The 21,148-nt window shown below is 47.0% G+C and overlaps 1 protein-coding gene across 1 annotated transcript in view; it reads right to left on the bottom strand.

Annotated features, from left to right (window-relative positions):
- The window catches only part of LOC147097731 (uncharacterized), a 43,193-nt gene extending 22,045 nt beyond the window's left edge, over positions 1–21,148 (bottom strand). The window contains exons 1-4 of the mRNA XM_085971427.1: positions 20,972–21,148; positions 10,957–11,082; positions 6,990–7,052; positions 441–503 (exon numbers count right to left, since the gene is read on the bottom strand). Of these exons, the coding sequence (XP_085827553.1) occupies positions 441–503; positions 6,990–7,052; positions 10,957–11,082; positions 20,972–21,098 (379 nt within the window). The 5' untranslated portion in view covers positions 21,099–21,148. The remainder of the gene's footprint in view (positions 1–440; positions 504–6,989; positions 7,053–10,956; positions 11,083–20,971) is intronic.

Raw genomic sequence — 21,148 nt, forward strand, 5'->3', positions numbered from 1 at the left:
CTTGCCAGCGACGCCCACATCCGAGTAATGAATTTAAAAAATGTTTCCACTTGTGGGAGGGACCAGAACTGGAGGCCATCAATATAAGACAGTCACTAATAAATCCAATAGGATATTCAGGAGAGACTTCTTTACCCAGAGAGTGGTGAGAATGTGGAACTCGCTGCCACAGGGAGTGGTCGAGGTGAATAGCACAGATGGTATTTAAGGCGAAGCTCAATTAAACACATGAGGGCGAAAGGAATAGAAGGTTATGTTGCTAGGGTGGGAGGGAGGCACCATGAAACGGAAACAGAGACCTCCTTAGAGAGACGGAGAGGGAACAGAGGCTGAGGGAGAGAAGGTCTGTCCTCACTCCCCACTTGGCCAGAGAATGGTGGAGAGCTAGGGAAGACTTAACCAAAAAAACACAACTTACAGAAATGATTTCAATCACTTACTGTTAACTTGATTGGTGGACAGTTTGGACAGCTCCTGTTTCATTTCTGCTCTGAACGCTGAGACTGAAAGACAGATCGAAATGACAACCGTCATCAAATAAACAGCAGCTGAATGTCAAAAACAAAAGACTTTGAGGCAACCATTTTCTTAAACTGTGACCAGCCGTATTTTTAAGGCGTTTCAGCCTTTATTTCACTGTATGTTGTAGAGAGATAGATTACTCTGTACTTCTACCGATGGAATTAAATGTCTTGTGGGACTTTGGAAAGTCTCCATGGAATGTGGAAAGCTCTTCGTATTGTAACTTAATAAATTCTGAATGAATCCACTTTGTATTGCTAAAGAAAAGCTATGATTTCTAGACAACTATGTCAGGTAAACCATGATGATTGGCTCAAATAATACATGAACTAGATTGATTCCTGGGATGAGAGGGTTGTCCCATGAAGAGAGATGGAGTAGATTGGGCCGATACTCTCTGGAGTTTAGAAGAATGAGGTGATCTCATTGAAACATACAAGATTCTGGGGGGATTGACAGGGTAAATGCTGAGAGATTGTTTCCCCCTGGCTGGAGAGTCCAGAACTAGGGGGTGTTGTGTATGTACCTTTAAGAGAATAACTGGTCTCAGACTGCAGTACCGGCAGTGACCACTCCTGTATAAAAGGCGCTAGAGAGCCTCTGTTGGTTCGTTTCGTTTATGCCTTTCACCAGTAAAGACTTGTTTGTTTCTCTCCTGCTAGTCCGTGTCTCAATCATTCACGGACTTAACACTGGCGACGAGTTAGAAACGAACTTACCTGCAACTCAGCAGCAGCTCCGACGACGTGTTGAAGGTCGGAGCCAGAAGAAAGAAAAAAAAAGAAAAAAGAAAAAAAAATAGGCCATTGAAACTCGAGAAACGGGCGTCGACCGTCAATCATCGATTTCAAAACTTGCAGGAGAGACTGTCCAGAGCCAGGCTGGGTTCCTCGGTCCGTGGTTTCCCAGCTAATCGGGCTGGTGGCAGGTAGTGCTCTGATCCTTCCTGGGCTGCAACGGGGCCGGGCAGCGAGTCGGGAAGCAAGGAGAGAGAGAGAGGGTGGAGCATACAGGGCGCGGGCGGTGTTTCGAAGCTGGGCAGCGTTCGGACCTCAGAAGAGGGAGGGAAGTGTCCCAGAGGGTCCGCTCCACAACGGGAAGATAATAAAAGAAAACGAATTAATATTTAACGCGCAGGAAACCGTGGAAAGCAGCGCTAACAACAACGGGGAAGAAGGAAAAGCGCGGGAGGCGCCATTTTGTTAAATCGGAGAAGAAGGCAAAGCGCGGGAGGCGCCATTTTAGATTTGCAAGATGCCGAAGACTGGCTGTATCACTGCTTTTGATAATACATTAGAGGACTGGACCACGTATGTGGAAAGAGTCGAGGTATATTTCGAGGCAAATGAAATAGCGGAGGGGAAAAAGGCATCAATATTGCTAAAAGTAATGGGCGCTAGAACGTACGGCCTATTGCGGGATCTGATTACTCCAGCCAAACCGAAGGCAAAGAGTTTTAACGAAATTGTTGCTGTTCTACAGGAGCACTTAAACCCTGCACCGCTGTTGATAGCAGAAAGATTTAAATTCCACAGGAGAACTCAGCACAAAGATGAGAGCAATGCTGAGTATCTTACGGAACTACGCAAGCTATCAAAGCACTGCCAGTTCGGAGCAGGACTGGCAGATACCCTACGGGACAAATTTGTCTGTGGACTCCTGAGTGAAGGAACACAGAAGAAGTTACTCGCAGAAAAAGAGCTGACGCTAGATAAGGCTTTCAGCGTGGCAGTATCGTATGAAGCAGCAGCCAGGGGAGCTGCAGAAATTCAACAAAAACCACAGGAATACGGCACCCACGAAATGACACGGGGATTTGCAAAATGTTATAGCTGCAGCAGAACTAACCATGACCAGAAGGACTGCTGGTCCAAAGACAAAATATGCAGACAATGCGGGAAGATTGGACACATTGCACGAGTTTGTAGGTCTGGGAAGAAGACTAGCGACAACAAAAAGGCTACTAAGGAACCGTACAAGAAAGTACAAAAGATGAGCGATAGTGAATCCGAGAACAGGAGATTAAGCTGTCTCAAACTTCACAATGTAATCGCAAAAGAGGATCACCGAACCATTTGGGTCACCCTCACGATAGCAGGGTCCCAAGTTAAAATGGAATTGGATACAGGATCAGCGCTAACCGTCATGAATCGACGAGACTATGAGCGGCTATTTTCACACATACCCTTGAGAGAGACATCCATCGTCTTGACGACGTATACGGGGCAAAAAGTATACCCCAGAGGAAAAATAAGGGTGCCTGTCGAATACAATGGCAAGAAAATACGGAAATTGTATCTCTACATACTGCCAAATGGTGGACCACCGTTATTGGGACGGGAATGGATCAGGAAGATAAACTTAGATTGGCATTCCATTCATGCAATGACGGTGGACGGTAAAAAAGATTTAGACGTCACTCCTGGACGATTGTCAACAATCTTAGCTAACGCCAAAGAGGTATTTCAACAAGAACTGGGCACGCTTAAAGGCGTAACCGCCTCGTTAAAAATAGAAGAGAATGCAGTTCCCAAGTTTTTCAAAGCGAGACCGGTACCATATGCAATTCGTCCAGCCATCGAGGCAGAGCTGGAGAATCTGGAGAAGGCGGGCGTGTTGTCTAAGGTCGACTGGAGTGAGTGGGCGACACCCATCGTTCCTGTCATGAAGAAAACGTTAAGCAATAAGTCCGGAGAGCCAAGGAAGATTCGCATCTGTGGGGATTTCAAGGTGACGGTGAACCCTGTCCTTCACACAGTACAATATCCTCTTCCAAGGATAGAAGACATCTTCGTCTCACTGTCTGGAGGGAAGCGTTTTACAAAAATCGACCTAGCACAAGCATATTTGCAGATGGAGGTTGAAGAGTCCTCTAGGAAGTATCTCACGATAAACACTCACAAAGGTCTTTACCAGTATCATCGATTGGTATTCGGAGTAGCATCGGCTCCGGCGATATGGCAAAGAGCGATGGAACAAGTCCTGCAAGGGATTCCGGGGACTCAGTGTTACTTGGACGACATCCTTGTAACAGGTGAAGATGACAGTGAACACCTTAACAACCTAGAACAGGTGCTCACTAGACTATGGGAACATGGGCTGCGAGCCAACCGCCCCAAGTGCGAATTTTTTAAGAAACAGATATCGTATTGTGGCCACGTGATTGATGAAGAGGGGTTACATGAGTCCCCTGACAAAATTGAAGCAGTTGTTAAGGCCCCAGCGCCTGAAAATGTGTCGCAACTGAGGTCATTCCTCGGGTTGGTGAATTACTATCATAAGTTTTTGCCGAATTTGTCGACAATTCTGCATCCACTGAACGCCCTGCTACGAACGGGGGTAGCATGGAAATGGAGCGATGATTGTAAACGTGCTTTTCAGAAGAGTAAGGACTTAATCACTTCGAAGGAAGTATTGGCTCACTACAACCCAGCACTGCCAATCAGGCTGGCGTGTGATGCGTCTCCCTACGGCATTGGGGCGGTACTGTCACATAAATTCCTTGATGGTTTGGAGAGGCCGATAGCTTTTGCGTCACGCTCGTTAACTTCTGCCGAGCGTAACTATGCCCAGATTGACAGAGAGGCCCTCAGCCTAGTGTGGGGGGTGAAGAAGTTCAATCACTATCTGCACGGTCAAAAATTTACTCTACTAACCGATCATCAACCTCTTGTCTCCATTTTCAACCCTCAGAAGGGCGTACCGATAATGACAGCGCAACGGCTGCAGAGGTGGTCCCTTTTCCCAGGGGCACACCAATATGACATCGAGTACAAAGGAACTAAACCGCATGGGAATGCTGATGGATTGTCACGCCTACCGTTGCCGACGGTGGAAGAAGAAGACCTTGCAGTGGATCCAATGGAGTTATTCCACTCGACCATAGTCGAATGTCTCCCTGTGACGAATGCAAACATAGAAAAGGAAACACGGAATGACCCAACACTATCACGGGTCTATGATTTAACGGTGAAGGGATGGCCAGCACATGGCGAACCACTGCTGCCAGCATTCTCGCCGAGAAGAGAACAGCTGTCAGTGTGCAGAGGAACCTTGATGTGTGGATCCAGAGTAGTAATTCCACCTAAGTTGACGGATAGAGTGCTCAATGAGCTTCATGAGGGTCATCTGGGTGGGGTAAAAATGAAGAACTTAGCCAGAGCGTTTGTGTGGTGGCCGGGAATCGATAGAGAAATCAAAGAGATGACCAAGAGCTGTGCTGGATGCCAGAAGGTCCAAAACGCCCCACCACAAGCTCCTCTGCATCCATGGGAGTGGCCCTCATCTCCATGGCAAAGGGTGCACATTGATTTTGCTGGTCCCTTCATGGACTTGATGTTTTTAATTGCGGTGGATGCACATTCAAAGTGGCCAGAGGTAATAAAAATGTCCTCAACCACCACGGAAAAAACTATCGCAGTTTTACGAACCATATTCGCCAGGAATGGGCTGCCTGAACAGATTTGCTCTGACAATGGACCACAGTTTGTGTCTGAAGAGTTCCGGAGGTTCTTAAAGAACAATGGTGTTAAGCATTACACATCTGCCCCATATCATCCAGCCACTAATGGATTGGCCGAGAGGTTTGTCCAAACATTCAAGAAGGCTATCAAGGCAATGTGTAATGAAGATATACCCCTACAACACAAGGTGGACAACTTCTTGTTTGCCTACCAGAATGCGACACATGCGGTTACCAACCAAACTCCAGCCATGATGTTCTTCAATCGAAGACTACGATGCCGCTTGGATTTGGCTAAGCCAAACGTCCGAAGAGATGTGGAGAACAGGCAGTTTCAGAATATGAATGAAAGGCCGACCAGGAGTTTTAAGATAGGTCAACCAGTTTTGGCCCGGGACTACCGCACTGAGAAATGGCAGCCAGGAACGATTTGTACACGACAAGGACCTCTCATGTATACCGTGGACGTTGGGGAGAGCATTGTAAGACGCCATGCTGACCAGATTCTAGAGTCACTGGAAAACGTCAACTCCACACCACGATCTGATACACCTGGTAATGAAATCGACGTTCCAATTGCAGCTACCGCAGAACCGGTAATATTGGAAGCAGATGAAACAAACAACGACATTGATTCTGACTCAACATTGCCAGAAGAACCTGATACTCCAAAGAGGCGTTATCCAGACAGAATCAGGAAGCCTCCTCAAAGACTGAGCTTATAATTGCTTAAACTTAACCAATGTATCTAGCAACAGTAATTGTGATTGTAATTCGCTATCATTAGTTGTTAAATGAATGTTATGTACTGTTTATCTAAAAGGGGAGGAATTGTTGTGTATGTACCTTTAAGAGAATAACTGGTCTCAGACTGCAGTACTGGCAGTGACCACCCCTGTATAAAAGGCGCTAGAGAGCCTCTGTTGGTTAGTTTCGTTTATGCCTTTCACCAGTAAAGACTTGTTTGTTTCTCTCCTGCTAGTCCGTGTCTCAATCATTCACGGACTTAACAGGGGGCATAGTCTCAGGATAAGGGGTCGGCCATTTAAGACTGAGATGAGGAGGAATTTCTTCACTCAGAGGGTTGTGAATCTTTGGAATTCTCTACCCTAGAGGGCTGTGAATGCTCAGTCTTTGAGTATATTCAAGGCTGAGATCGATAGATTGTTGGACTCTAGGGGAATCAAGGGATATGGAGATCGGGCAGGAAAGTGGAGATGAGGTCGAAGATCAGCCATGATCTTACTGAATGGCAAAGCAGGCTCGAGGGGCCGTATGCCCTACTCCTGCACTTATTTCTTATGTTCTTAACTAAAAGATGACCAATCAAAACCCATCCCCATTCACTAAATAACTGAGATAAAGCTACAGTCAACAATGATCAATGACCAGCTGAAGGGGTTTGATAGGGTAGACGTAGAGAAGATGTTTCCACTTGTGGGGGAGACCAGAACTAGGGGCCATCAATATAAGATAGTCACTCAGAACACTGACTGCAGCGGTTCAAGAAGGCGGCTCACCACCACCTTCTCAAGGGCAAGTAGGGATGGGCAATAAATGATGGCCTTGCCAGCGACGCCCACATCCGAGTAATGAATTTGAAAAATGTTTCCACTTGTGGAAGAGACCAGAACTAGGGGCCATCAATATAAGACAGTCACTAATAAATCCAATAGGGAATTCAGGAGAAACTTCTTTACCCAGAGAGTGGTGAGAATGTGGAACTCGCTGCCACAGGGAGTGGTCGAGGTGAATAGCACAGATGGTATTTAAGGCGAAGCTCAATTAAACACATGAAGGCGAAAGGAATAGAAGGTTATGTTGCTAGGGTGGGAGGGAGGCACCATGAAACGGAGACAGAGACCTCCTTAGAGAGACGGAGAGGGAACAGAGGCTGAGGGAGAGAAGGTCTGTCCTCACTCCCCACTTGGCCAGAGAATGGTGGAGAGCTTGGGAAGACTTAACCAAAAAAACACAACTTACAGAAATGATTTCAATCACTTACTGTTAACTTGGTTGGTGGACAGTTTGGACAGCTCCTGTTTCATTTCTGCTCTGAACGCTGAGACTGAAAGACAGATCGAAATGACAACCGTCATCAAATAAACAGCAGCTGAACGTCAAAAACAAAAGACTTTGAGGCAACCATTTTCTTAAACTGTGACCAGCCGTATTTTTAAGGTGTTTCAGCCTTTATTTCACTGTATGTTGTAGAGAGATAGATTACACTGTACTTCTACCGATGGAATTAAATGTCTTGTGGGACTTTGGAAAGTCTCCATGGAATGTGGAAAGCTCTTCGTATTGTAACTTAATAAATTCTGAATGAATCCATTTTGTATTGCGAAAGAAAAGCTATGATTTCTAGACAACTATGTTAGGTAAACCATGGTGATTGGCTCAAATAATACATGAACTAGATTGATTCCTGGGATGAGAGGGTTGTCCTATGAGGAGAGATTGAGTAGAATGGGCCGATACTCTCTGGAGTTTAGGAGAATGAGAGGTGATCTCATTGAAACATACAAGATTCTGAGGGGGATTGACAGGGTAGATGCTGAGAGGTTGTTTCCCCTGGCTGGAGTGTCTAGAACTAGGGGGCATAGTCTCAGGATAAGGGGTCGGCCATTTAACACGGAGATGAGGAGGAATTTCTTCACTCAGAGGGTGGTGAATCTTTGGAATTCTCTGCCCCAGAGGGCTGTGGGGGCTCAGTCGTTGAGTATATTCAAGGCCGAGATCAATAGATTTTTGGACTCTAGCAGATTCAAGGGATATGGAGATCGGGCAGGAAAGTGGAGTTGTGGTCACCTACTCCTGCTCTTATTTCTTATGTTCTTATGTTCTTAATAAAAGATGACCAATCAAAAACCATCCCCGTCCACTAAATAATTGAGATAAAGCTACAGTCAACAATGATCAATGACCAACTGAAGGGGTTTGATAGGGTAGACGTAGAGAAGATGTTTCCACTTGTGGGGGAGACCAGAACTAGAGGGCCATCAATATAAGATAGTCACTGAGAACACTGACTGCAGCGGTTCAAGAAGGCGGCTCACCACCACCTTCTCAGGGGCAAGTAGGGATGGGCAATAAATGCTGGCCTTGCCAGCGACGCCCACATCCCAGGAATGAATTTTTAAAATGTTTCCACTTGTGGGAGGGACCAGAACTAGAGGCCATCAATATAAGATACTCACTAATAAATCCAATTGGGAATTCAGGAGAAACTTCTTCACCCAGAGAGTGGTGAGAATGTGGAACTCGCTGCCACAGGGAGTGGTCAAGGTGAATAGCATAGATGGTATTTAAGGGGAAGATCGATAGACACATGAGGGGGAAAGGAAAAGAAGGTTATGTTGATAGGGTGAGATGAAGTAGAGTGGGAGGAGGCTCGTGTGGAGCATAAACACCGGCACGGACTAGCTGGGCTGAATAGCCTTTTTCTGTGCTGTACATTTGAGGAAAATTGATACAAAAACTATGTCATTTGGGTGGGATTCCTTCATTCTTCCAATCACCACCCGCCCCCCCACCCCTGCCCACAATCACTCTCTGAAGACACTGATTACGCTGGGATAGGGTTCTTAGGGACCCAGATCAACCTTCAGTTCCTTGCACCAGTGCCTAAACATCACGTGTGAGCCAAGACACTGAATGGCAGCAAACTGTTTGACCATGGAGGGAATCACTCCATTATCACTTAGAAACATAGAAACATAGAAAAAATAGGAGCAGGAGTCGGCCATTCGGCCCTTCGAGCCTGCTCCGCCATTCAATATGATCATGGCTGATCCTCTATCTCAATACCATATTCCCGCTCTCTCCCCAGACCCCTTGATGCCTTTTGTGTCTAGAAATCTATCTATCTCCTTCTTAAATATATTCAGTGACTTGGCCTCCACAGCCTTCTGTGGTAGAGAATTCCACAGGTTCGCCACCCTCTGAGTGAAGAGATTTCTCCTCATCTCAGTCCTAAATGTCCTACCCCGTATCCTGAGACTGTGACCCCTCGTTCTAGACCCCCCCAGCCAGGGGAAACATCCTCCCTGCATCCAGTCTGTCTAGCCCTGTCAGAATTTTATACGTTTCAATGAGATCCCCTTGCATTCTTCTAAACTCTAGTGAATACAGGCCTAGTCGACCCAATCTCTCCTCATATGACAGTCCTGCCACCCCAGGAATCAGTCTGGTGAACCTTCGCTGCACTCCCTCTATGGCAAGTATATCTTTTCTTAGGTAAGGAGACCAAAACTGCACACAGTACTCCAGGTGTGGTCTCACCAAGGCCCTGTATAACTGTAGTAAGACATCCTTGCTCCTGTACTCAAACCCTCTTGCAATGAAGGCCAACATACCATTTGCCTTCCTAACTGCTTGCTGCACCTGCATGTTTGCTTTCAGTGACTGGTGTACAAGGACGCCCAGGTCCCTTTGTACATCAACATTTTCCAATCTATCACCATTTAAATAATACTCTACCTTTCTGTTTTGCCACCGAAGTGGATAACCTCACATTTATCCACGTTATACTGCATCTGCCATGTATTTGCCCACTCACTCAACTTGTCTAAATTGCCTTGAAGCCTCTTTGCATCCTCCTCACAACTCACAATCCCACCTAGTTTTGTGTTGTCAGCAAACTTGGAAATATTACATTTGGTTCCCTCATCCAAATCATTGATATATATTGTGAATAGCTGGGGCCCAAGCACTGATCCCTGCGGTACCCCACTAGTCACCACCTGCCAACCCGAAAAAGACCTATTTATTCCTACTCTCTGTTTCCTGTCTGTTAATCAATTTTCAAATCCATGCCAGTATATTACCCCCAATCTCATTTGCTTTAATTTTGCACACTAACTTCTTATGTGGGACTTTATCAAAGGCCTTCTGAAAATCCAAATACACCACATCCACTGGTTCTCCCTTATCTATTCTACCAGTTACATCCTCAAAAAACTCCAGTAGGTTTGTCAAGCACGATTTCCCTTTCATAAATCCATGTTGACTTTGTCTAATCCTGTTGATATTTTCTAAGTGTCCTGTTATCACATCCTTTATAATAGACTCTAGCATTTTCCCTACTACTGATGTTAGGCTAACCGGTCTGTAGTTCCCCGTTTTCTCTCTCCCTCCTTTTTTACTTGACATCCACGTTCTCCATCAGGTGTCCCTGGATTGTAGGACCTCTGACTAATTCTACCCCACAAGAGTTGCGAATGGCACGAACCAACCAGCAAGAACCTATTGTAGAACCCGCCCAATTTTCATTCCGCTGTTCTGGTGTGCCAGTCAGAGGCAGTTCCTGTCTAGTTAGTATGAAGAATGGGATACTTGCCTTCATTAGCCAAGGCATAGAATATAAGAGCAGGGAGGTTATGATGGAGCTGTACAAAACGCTAGTTAGGCCACAGCTGGAATACTGTGTGCAGTTCTGGTCACTACACTATAGGAAGGATGTGATTGCATTGGAGAGGGTGCAGAGGAGATTCACCAGGATGTTACCTGGGCTGGAGCGTTTCAGCTATGAAGAGAGACTGGACAGGTTAGGGTTGTTTTCCTTAGAGCAGAGAAGGCTGAGGGGGGACCTGACTGAAGTGTACAAAATTATGAGGGGCATAGATAGGGTAGATAGAAAGGAACTTTACCCCTTAGTAGAGGGGTCAATAACCAGGGGGCATAGTTTCAAGGTAAGGGCAGGAGGTTTAGAGGGGATTTGAGGAAAAGCTTTTTCACCCAGAGGGTGGTTGGAATCCGGAACTCACTGCCTGAAAGGGTGGTAGAGGCAGGAACCCTCACAACATTCAAGAAGCATTTAGGTGAGCACTTGAAACGCCATAGCATACAAGGCTACGGACCAAGTGCTGGAAAATGGGATTAGGAGAGACAGGGCTTGATGGCCGGCGCGGACACGATGGGCCCAAGGGCCTCCTTCTGTGCTGTATAACTCTATGACTCTAAGTACTTACCATTTGAGAGGACAGTCATGAACAGAACCAGCATCACGAGGAAAGTGACTCCTAGAATCAGAAAGAAGACACACGCTTTTCCATACAAAATGGACCATCTCCCACATGTAAGCTCTCCTCTGCAACCTAAAAGAAAGAAAAGTCAGATGAACGGTTTATCTGTAGCTCCAGAAAGATTAGGGGGTAACTCCACAATCCACACTCCTGACAGGGAGCCCCAATCCCTGGGAGCGCGGATTGGAGAGTAGGGCTTCTAGGCCTCGCTCTGACCAGTGCTCCCAGTCAGTTCAGCTCTCCGCTGGGGAGAGGGTGTAGGAGCCCAGAATTACCCCTGCTGGGATAGAGTTTCCGCTTCGGGCGCAGTCGGGAAATTGCACCAAAATTGCCCTTGAAATTGCGCTAGTTAGGTCCATTGAAATTCATTTGCATAATCACAAACATAAAATCTTCCTTGAACCAGCGCAATCAGTTCAGTTCAGTTCCATTTGCAACTCCTCAGATAATGAAGCAGTCCATGCCCACATGCAGCAAGACCTGGACGACATTCAGTTTTGGGCTGATAAGTGGCAGGTAACATTCGTGTCACACAAGTGCCAGGCAATGACTATCTCCAACAAGAGAGAATCTAACCACCTTCCCATGACACTCAATGGCATTACCATCGCCGAATCCCCCACCATCAACATCCTGGGGGTCACCATCGACCAGAAACTTAACTGGACCAGCCACATAAATACTGTGGTAACAAGAGCAGGTCAGAGGCTGGGTATTCTGCGGCGAGTGTCTCACCTCCTGACTCCCCAAAGCCTTTCCACCATCTACAATGCACAAGTCAGGAGTGTGATGGAATACTCTCCACTTGCCTGGATGAGTGCAGCTCCAACAACACTCAAGAAGCTCAACGCCACCCAGGACAAAGCAGCCCGCTTGATTGGCACCTCATCCACCACCTTAAACATTCACTCCCTCCACCACCGGCGCACCGTGGCTGCAGTGTGTACCATCTACAAGATGCACTGCAGCAACTCGCCAAGGCTTCTTCAGCAGCACCTCCCAAACCCGCGACCGCTTCCACCTAGAAGGACAAGGGCAGCAGGCGCATGGGAACACCACCACCTCCAAGTTCCCCTCCAAGTCACACACCATCCTGACTTGGAAATATATCGTCCGTTCCTTCATCGTCACTGGGTCAAAATCCTGGAACTCTCTCCCTAACAGCACTGTGGGAGCACCTTCACCACACGGACTGCAGCGGTTCAAGAAGGCGGCTCACCACCACCTTCTCGAGGGCAACTAGGGATGGGCAATAAATGGAATGAATGAATAAAAATTAAAAATCGGGCAGTGTCATAGAATGCAATTGTTCCTTTTATTTGCTTTCCATTAAAATGTATTCTTTGTTGTGTTTAAGAGCGGTAACCTGGTGCAGTTTTATTGATGGCGCTGAAGATGGGTTTATTACCAAAAATAAGCATTTTTCATAAGTGTACTGTCCTCCACCTGTGAGTAATCTGAGATAAAATCACTAAAAATGACTTAAAAAGAATCATTTATTGGTGTAGATTAGTCAGTTTCTTAGTAAATTAAATATTTTTTGATGTGAAAATAGTTTTAAAACGTGCCGAGTAGTGCCCGTGCGCCTGAGAAAACGTGCGCACTTTGATGATCCTACCCGAACCAGCGCAGTCGGTGGAATCTCGCAATTTCGGCCTGGGGGGGAGGGGCGTGGCTAGTTTTGTGGGCGGGGCCTGATCCAGGGATATTGAAACAAAAAGAAAATACTGCAGATGCTGGAAATCTGAAATAAAAACAGAAAATGGCGGAGATACTCAGCAGGTCAGGCAGCGTCTGTGAAGAGAGAAACAGAGATAACCTGAAACAGTCGATGACCTGAAACGTTAACTCTGTTTCTCTCTTCACAGATGCTGCCTGACCTGCTGAGTATCTCCATCCATTTTCTGTTTTTATTCCGGGGATATTGAATCCTGAACCAGCGTGAAAGATCGCGGAAAACACGATGGTTTCAGCCGTAATTCACCTATGTCGTCCACTCCCCTGATCATTTTTAGCGCTAGCTCAGCCGATACCGCCAGATTGCATTGGAATCTGGCCGCAAAATTAGCGGAACCACCTCCACGCACCCCCCCCCCCCCACCAGACCACATTGTGTTCAGAGGTGATCATGAAAGCGTTTTTGTCAAACCCGGTGTTGTTTGTTGACACGCACCACCAGGTCTCCTGAGAGGACCTAGCTGAAGGACCATAGGGCAGGATTCCAGCAAGGTTGGACGGTGCAGGCGAAAAGAACAAGGTAAATCGGGGACGTAGCGTTTAGGCCGTGCTAAGCTTGGATTTTAAAAGCTGGAAGACTGCAGGGAGAAAGGACAGACTGAGGGAGGAAGGAGTTCCGCATTGTTCAGGTTTTTGCCAAAGAACGGGTTAGAGTCGGAGGCTGGGGTAAGCCTTGATGTCAACACGGTAGGAATGCTGGTCGGAGGAAGGGTGAGGAGGACATTCCAGTTGGAGCTAGTGAGGGGGACGAGAGGGAGGTTCACAGGAGCAATGAACATGCTGGTCCTGAATATCCACGGAGGTTCTCTCGATCTCCTGCTGTAACGTTACCCCCACGAGATAATGTAAATGGCTATTTTTTTCTCCTTTGACTCCATTTCTCCGTGACTGAACTTGTGCCAACATCCTACTGGAGAACTCCCGTGAAAATTCCAAGTGAGTAATACCTGGCTTACTATAAATGCAGCCATCCTACCCTCTAATTATTGCTCGTCTTTTGTGCAAGGACATTAGACCTTCGTTGGTGCTAGCGCCTAAGAAAACGAATGCAATTTGAAGAGCATTCCCGAACCAGCGCAATGGGCAAAATCTCGCAATTTCAATCTGGGGGCGTGGCTAGTTTTGTGGGCGGGGCATATAGAATCTTTAACCAGCGTAAAAGATCGCAGAAAACGTGGGGGGATTGTGGAATTACCCCCCAGTGCCATGATGTCCTTTACGTCCACCTGAGAGGGCAGACCATGGGTGCAGCCATCCTACCCTCTAGGTATTGGCCATCTTGCATAGAAACATAGAAGATAGGAGCAGGAGTAGGCCATTCGGCCCCTCGAGCCTGCTCCGCCATTCAACGAGATCATGGCTGATCATCCAAATTCAGTACCCTGTCCCTGCTTTCTCCCCATATCCCTTGATCCCCTTAGCCTTAAGAAATATATCTAACTCCTTCTTGAATATATTTAATGAATTGGCCTCAACTGTCTTCTGTAGTAGAGAATTCCACAGGTTCACCACTCTCTGGGTGAAGAAATTCCTTCTTATCTCAGTCCTAAATGGCTTACCCCTTATCCTTAGACTGTGACCCCTGGTTACATGCAGTGTCATTGTACCATTGTTGGGGTGCACCCAGTGTCATGTAATCCTTCCGTAAGTAGTGACGTAATAAAGACTCACTACGCACTTGCTTGTACATAAAGCAAGGCTTTAATCGACTTGTAACAAAACATGGAGGTCTAGTTAGTAGTCACTAGCTTCCTGTTTCCAGACTGTCTCTGGCCAAGGTGGGCCCACGCCCGAGTATTTATACTCCTCGGGCGGCGCCCACAGCTGGCCGTTCAGTAGTACTTCTTGTAGAAGTACTCCCGGTGTCAAATTCCTCGCATTGGGTGTCGTTGCTTACCCTGTAGTCTCGTGCCTTATAGCCGGGTCATTGGGATTAATACTTGGCACCAGACCTGGATGAGGAGCTGCACCTCATCTCTCCAGTATCACTCCATGGTTTTTCTTTTACTCAGTGGAGCACCTCCTGGGCTCTTGGGGTTGTGGAGACACATCAGGTTGGGTGGTTCTCCTTCCCCACTGACTGATGGGCGGAATCTGACTGCCCGTTTGGCCGTCAGGACCCTGACGTTCTTGAGTTTCCAAATGGTCTGCTCGTTTGCCTAACACCTTCAGGGTCTTACACTCTTGGTTAAGCAAGCATGACCTTGGGTCATTTGGAACTACGACCAGCAATCAATCACTCAACATACAAAAGGTCAATGTCTCCATGTTCTTTACATGTTCTTTACATGTTCTATGCAAAGTTTCCCTCAGTTTCTTGTATTTATACCTCTATGTGGTAGGTGGTAAGTCATACAACAACAACAACAATTTGTATTTATATAGCGCCTTTAATGTAGTAAAACATCCCAAGGCGCTTCACAGGATTGACACCGATCCACATAAGGAGAAATTAGGGCAGATGACCAAAAGCTTGATAAAAGAGGTAGGTTTTAAGGAGCGTCTTAAAGGAGGAGAGAGAGGTAGAGAGGTTTAGGGAGGGAATTCCAGAGCTTAGGGCCCAGGCAATAGAAGGCACGGCCGCCAATGGTGGAGCGATTATAATCAGGGATGCTCAAGAGGGCAGAATTAGAGGAGCGCAGATATCTCGGGGGGGCGGGGTGGGGGGAGGTTGTGGGGCTTGAGGAGATTACAGAGATAGGGAGGGGCGAGGGCCATGGAGGGATTTGAAAACAAGGACGAGAATTTTGAAATCGAGGCGCTGCTTAACCGGGAGCCAATGTAGGTCAGCGAGCACAGGGGGTGATGGGCGAACAGGACTTGGTGCGAGTTAGGACACGGGCAGCCGAGTATTGGATGACCTCAAGTTTACGTAGGGTGGAATGTGGGAGGCCGGCCAGGAGTGCGTTGGAATAGTCAAGTCTGGAGGTAACAAAGGCATGGATGAGGGTTTCAGCAGCGGATTAACTGAGGCCGGGGCAGATGAAGAACGGTATGTTTTACAGCTTTGTAGTGCGTACTATTCATCGGATTGACACGAGAAGAAGCCACAAGTACTTTGCCGCTGAGAAGGGTGCATGTTGTTCCTGCCCAGACCTCAGATGCGATTAAACCGGCACGTACTTTAGATGTACAGGAACAGATAGTGAGACACACACATGAGCTGCGCAGTATCAGATGGGAGTATAATGCCTCTGGTTAATCAGCGTACTGCCAAGACCTCTTCGGCAGCACCTCCCAAACCCGCGACCTCTACCACCTCTAGAAGGACAAGGGCAGCAGGCGCATGGAAACACCACCGCCTCCAAGTTCCCCTCCAAGTCACACATCAACCTGACTTGGAAATATATCGGCCGTTCCTTCATCGTCGCTGGGTCAAAATCCTGGAACTCCCTCCCTAACAGCACTGTGGGAGCACCTTCACTGCACGGACTGCAACGGTTCAAGAAGGTGGCTCACCACCACCTTCTCAAGGGCAACTAGGGATGGGCAATAAATGCTGGGCCTTGCCAGCGACGCCCACATCCCGAGAATGAACCACAAAAAACTTGAATAGTGTATGCAGAATCCTAGAATATTAAAGAAAGGCTTGCATTTCTATAGCGCCTTTCATAACCAACAGACGTCCCAAAGCGCTTTACAGACAATGAAGTACTTTTTTTGAAGTGTAGTCACTGTTGTAATGTAGGAAACGCGGCAGCCAATTTGCGCACAGCAAGCTCCCACAAACAGCAATGTGATGAATGACAAGATAATCTGTTTTTGTTATGTTAGTTGAGGGATAAATATTGGCCCCAGGACATCGGGGAGAACTCCCCCTGCTCTTCTTCAAAATAGTGCCGTGGGATCTTTTACATTGACCTGAGACAGCACCTCCAACAGTGCAGCATTCCCTCAGCACTGCACTGGAGTGTCAACCTAGATTTTTGTGGTCAGGTCCCATGAGAGTGGGACTTGAACCCTCAACCTTCTGACCCATAGGCGAGAGAGCGACCCACTGAGCCACAGCAGACACATTACAGCGTAGAAACTGTGTTAAACTATCTACTCATTAGGGAAGGAAATCTGCCGCCCTTACCCGGTCTGGCCGGTATGTGACTCCAGACCCACAGCAATGTGGTTGACTCTTAACTGTCCCTCTGAAATGGCCCAGCAAGACACTGATGGGCAATAAATGCCTGCCTTGCCAGTGATGCCCACATCCCGTGGACAGATTTTAAAAAAAAAATGTTTTTAAACGGTTCAACTGTATCCATTGGTTGAGGGGTCTAGATCGAGGGGACATAGGATTAAAATGTAAGCGATTTAGGAAAGAGAGCAGGAGAATTGTTTTTACACAGAGGGTTGCGGGGCTCTGCACCGCACTACCGGAGTTAGTGATTGGCGCAGAGACCTAGTCAGAATAGGTTAGGTACTTAGTCGAAAGAAAGGGGAATAAAGGGATAAAGGGAGCATGGGATTAGGATTATTGCTCATGTGGAAGACAAACACCAGTAAGGGCTGGTTGGACCGAACGGCCTGTTTCTGTCCTGTAACATCTGTATAATATGTGACAATAAAGAAGTGGTATGTAACAAGGTTAGCACCTGGTGATTTAAACAGTCTGAACATGTTTGACGTTTTTGGGGGTGAATTTGAGGGGGTTGTTTTTTATTATTCGTTCCTGGGATGTGGACGTTGCTGGCAAGGCCAGCATTTATTGTCCATCTCTAGTTGCCCCTTGAGAAGGTGGTGGTGAGCCGCCTTCTTGAACCGCTGCAGTCCGTGTGGAGAAGGTGCTCCCACAGTGCTGTTAGGGAGGGAGTTCCAGGATTTTGACCCAGCGACGATGAAGGAACAGCCTATATATTTCCAAATCAGGTTGATGTGTGACTTGGAGGGGAACTTGGAGGTGGTGGTGTTCCCATGCGCCTGCTGCCCTTGTCCTCCTAGGCAGTAGAGGTCACGGGTTTGGGAGGTGCTGCCGAAGCCTCCCGTTCGACCACTGCTACTTCTGCGGAAACCCTGGGGTAATGGGGTAAAGGTCACTTACCCCTTTGTTCCCGGGGTTTCTGTGCCAAATGGACGGCCGGAGTAGGACAACTCCCGCCCCTCCCCCCCTCCCACAGCCTCCCAATCCCCCCGACTCCCACCCACCATCACACCAACCCCCCCGGCCCAGAAATTCACCCACTGATGATTTGAACTAGACGAATATCGCGTGGTTTCTCTAACGGGTGGGCAAGATGCCCAAGCTGTGGTCGAAAATGACCACCCCCAACCCCCCCCTTTGTCTTATTCTATTGTGAATGGAAAACTTGGTAAAGCAGCTTGTAAATTCGGAACTCAAAACCCAGTTTTTGTCTCTTTAAATCAATCCCTTCCGAGCGAAGGCACGTAGATTGAAGTTCCCGTGATGTAAATATGGCTCAGTTTGAATTTATAAATCGTGCCGTGATTCAAAATAAGGAATTGAATCTAACGAATCATTCTGATGGAAGTTCCCAGCAGAAATATCAGCCCATCTAACTCTCTCTCTCTCTTTCAGATCGCAAGTGACCGAGTGTGAATTCCAGCAATTTCACCATTTCCAGATTTCTTAGTTATTTTTGAGCTTTTTACAAAGTTTGCGCTGATCTCGACACGTTAGCTTCTGCTTTTCATTGGGTGGATCTACAGTGAGTTAAACGTTGGATAAAATTATATTTCTTTTCTTTATACCACATAGAAGTTTTAACAATGGTGCCGGTACCAGTCCTTCAGCGGGAATAAGCGAATGTTGATTAGTTTATCAAATTTAATAAGATAGAATCAGAGAAATTTACGGCACAGAAGGAGGCCATTCGGCCCATCATGTCCGTGCCGGCCGACAAAGAGCTCTCCAGCCTAATCCCACTTTCCAGTTCTCGGTCCGTAGCCCTGTAGGTTACGGCACTTCAAGCGCCGATCCAAGTACTTTTTAAATGTGATGATTTCTGTTTTGAATATACTCAACGACTGAGCCTCCACAGCCCTCTGGGGCGGAGAATTCCAAAGATTCACCTCCCTCTGAGTGAAGAAATTCCTCCTCATCTCAGTCCTAAATGGCCGACACTTTATCCTGAACCCTTAGTTCTAGTTGCCTTGACCACCCCGTCAGGCAGTGAGTTCCAGACCCCCACCACCCTCTGGGTGAAGAATGTTCTCCTCAACTCCCCTCTAATCCTTCTACCAATGACTTTAAATCTGTGGCCCCCTGGTTATTGGCCAAAATAGTGATTTATTTTGCTTCGGGTGTCGACCCCTAAGTTGTTTGGGGTAGACTTTCACCTTCAGCGCCAGACAGTAATCTGGTGGGGAAATCACCGCCCTTTACACGACCTCCCTCTGACCTCCATTCCTTTGAAATTATGGGATGAAAAACGAGCGAGGTTAACAACCCCCCTCAGCTTGTCCTTCTAACATTTTCATATCACTGAGAAGCAGTTCAAAAACAAACTCCACCAGGGAAAGGCCATTCAGCAGGAGCCAGCCCTTTGCAATGATTCCCATTGTTTTTTTATTTACCCAAGTGTTAACTGTCTTAATTAAATAGCTTTTACTCAATTACCTTCTTTGTGCTAAATATTAATAAAATACCTCAGTGAGGAATAACCAGACCACTGGTGATATTTCAAATATCATTCATTTAAGTACTTAAGAACATAAGAAATAGGAGCAGAAGTCGGCCATTTGGCCCCTCGAGCCTGCTCCGCCATTTAATAAGATCATGGCTGATCGTCAACCTCAACTCCACTTCCCGCCCGATCCCCATATCCCTCGATTCCCTTAGTATCCAAAAATCTATCGATCTCAGCCTTGAATATACTCAACGACTGAGCCTCCACAGCCCTCTGGGGCGGAGAATTCCAAAGATTCACCACCCTCTGAGTGAAGAAATTCCTCCTCATCTCAGTCCTAAATGGCCGACCCCTTATTCTGAGACTGTGACCCCCTGGTTCTAGACTCTCCAGCCAGGGGAAACATCCTCCCTGCATCTACCCTGTCAAGCCCTGTAAGAATTTTTTATGTTTCAATGCGATCACCTCTCATTCTTCTAAACTCCAGAGAATATAGGCCTCGTCTACTCAAACAATTTAAAAACATTCAAGTATTCCCATGACCCTCAGCAAATATTCTTTCAACAACTTATTCGAAGGAGTGATCTTCGTCTAAGCAACAGGCAGAAATAGTCGTTATATAAATGATAGCGAAGTCAAACCGCGATATGTCAGTGGGCTCAGTCAAGAGCAATCTCGCCCCATTTGCGAATCCCGCACTCTTTCAGTCCAAGGGGGTTATATTAGGAAACGAGGAGGCAAGTCATCTTTCAAACCATCTCTCTTTTCCCCTTCATTGTCCATAAACAACGGAGAAAAGAAACTCGGATCATCTGAAGGTGGAACGGGGAGTCCACAGGAATGTTCAGCATCTCAGTATCTGAAGAAAATTCTTCAAAGTGAGACAGACTGCTACAACTGTAAATACAAGTATCATTACAATTACCGTATTTATGTTAATGATATTTATATGTCTTTTTAGTGACATAAGCAGAGAAGGTTAAGGGGAGTTTTAATCAAGGTCTTCAAAATGATAGAGTGGACAGGGAGAGACTGTTTCCTTGGCAGGAGGGTCGGTAACCAGAGGACACAGATTAACATAACTGGCAAAAGATCCAGGGGGGAGATGAGGAGAATTTTCTTTATGCAGCGAGTTGTTGTGATCTGGAACGCGCTGCCTGAAAGGGCGGTGGAAGCAGATTCAATAGTAATGGTTCATACAGCACAGAAGGAGGCCATTCGGCCCATCGTGCCTGTGCCGGCTCTTTGAAAGAGCTCTCCAATTAGTCCCACTCCCCCCTGCTCTTTCCCCACAGTCCTGCAAATTTTTCCCTTTCAAGTATTTATCCAATTCCCTTTTGAAAGTCACTATTGAATCTGCTTCCACCGCCCTTTCAGGCAGCGCGTTCCAGATCACAACAACTCGCTGCGTAAAAAAAAATTCTCCTCATTCCCCCCTCTGGTTCTTTTGCCAATTATCTTAAATCTGTGTCCTCTGATTACCGACCCGCCTGCCAGTGGAAACCGTGTCTCCTTATCTGCGCCTTCAAAACCCCATCAGAAATTTGAACACCTCGATTAAATCTAATGGGGCCTCTGATCGCCGCAGTCAGGCGGCTCGCTGTAAAACGAACGCGTCCCTGGACCGTTTGTGAGCCGCCCTTTACCTCGTCTCCCTTGGCGCTCCCGCTCCTGCTCGTGGCGCGAGTGGGCGCAGAAGTTGCTGTAGATGGTTGCATCCTCCCTGCTCCCGCGGAGATCCTGGGAGTTGCTGTAAGTGGGCTCGTGGGGCATGGATCCAGACACGGACTGCCTCCGGGTGCGTCCAGTCGAAAGAACCGTGG

Source organism: Somniosus microcephalus, chromosome 31, assembly GCF_052327205.1.
Source record: "Somniosus microcephalus isolate GS21.2 chromosome 31, FLI_Smic_1.0, whole genome shotgun sequence".
Taxonomy (NCBI): Eukaryota; Metazoa; Chordata; class Chondrichthyes; order Squaliformes; family Somniosidae; genus Somniosus; species Somniosus microcephalus.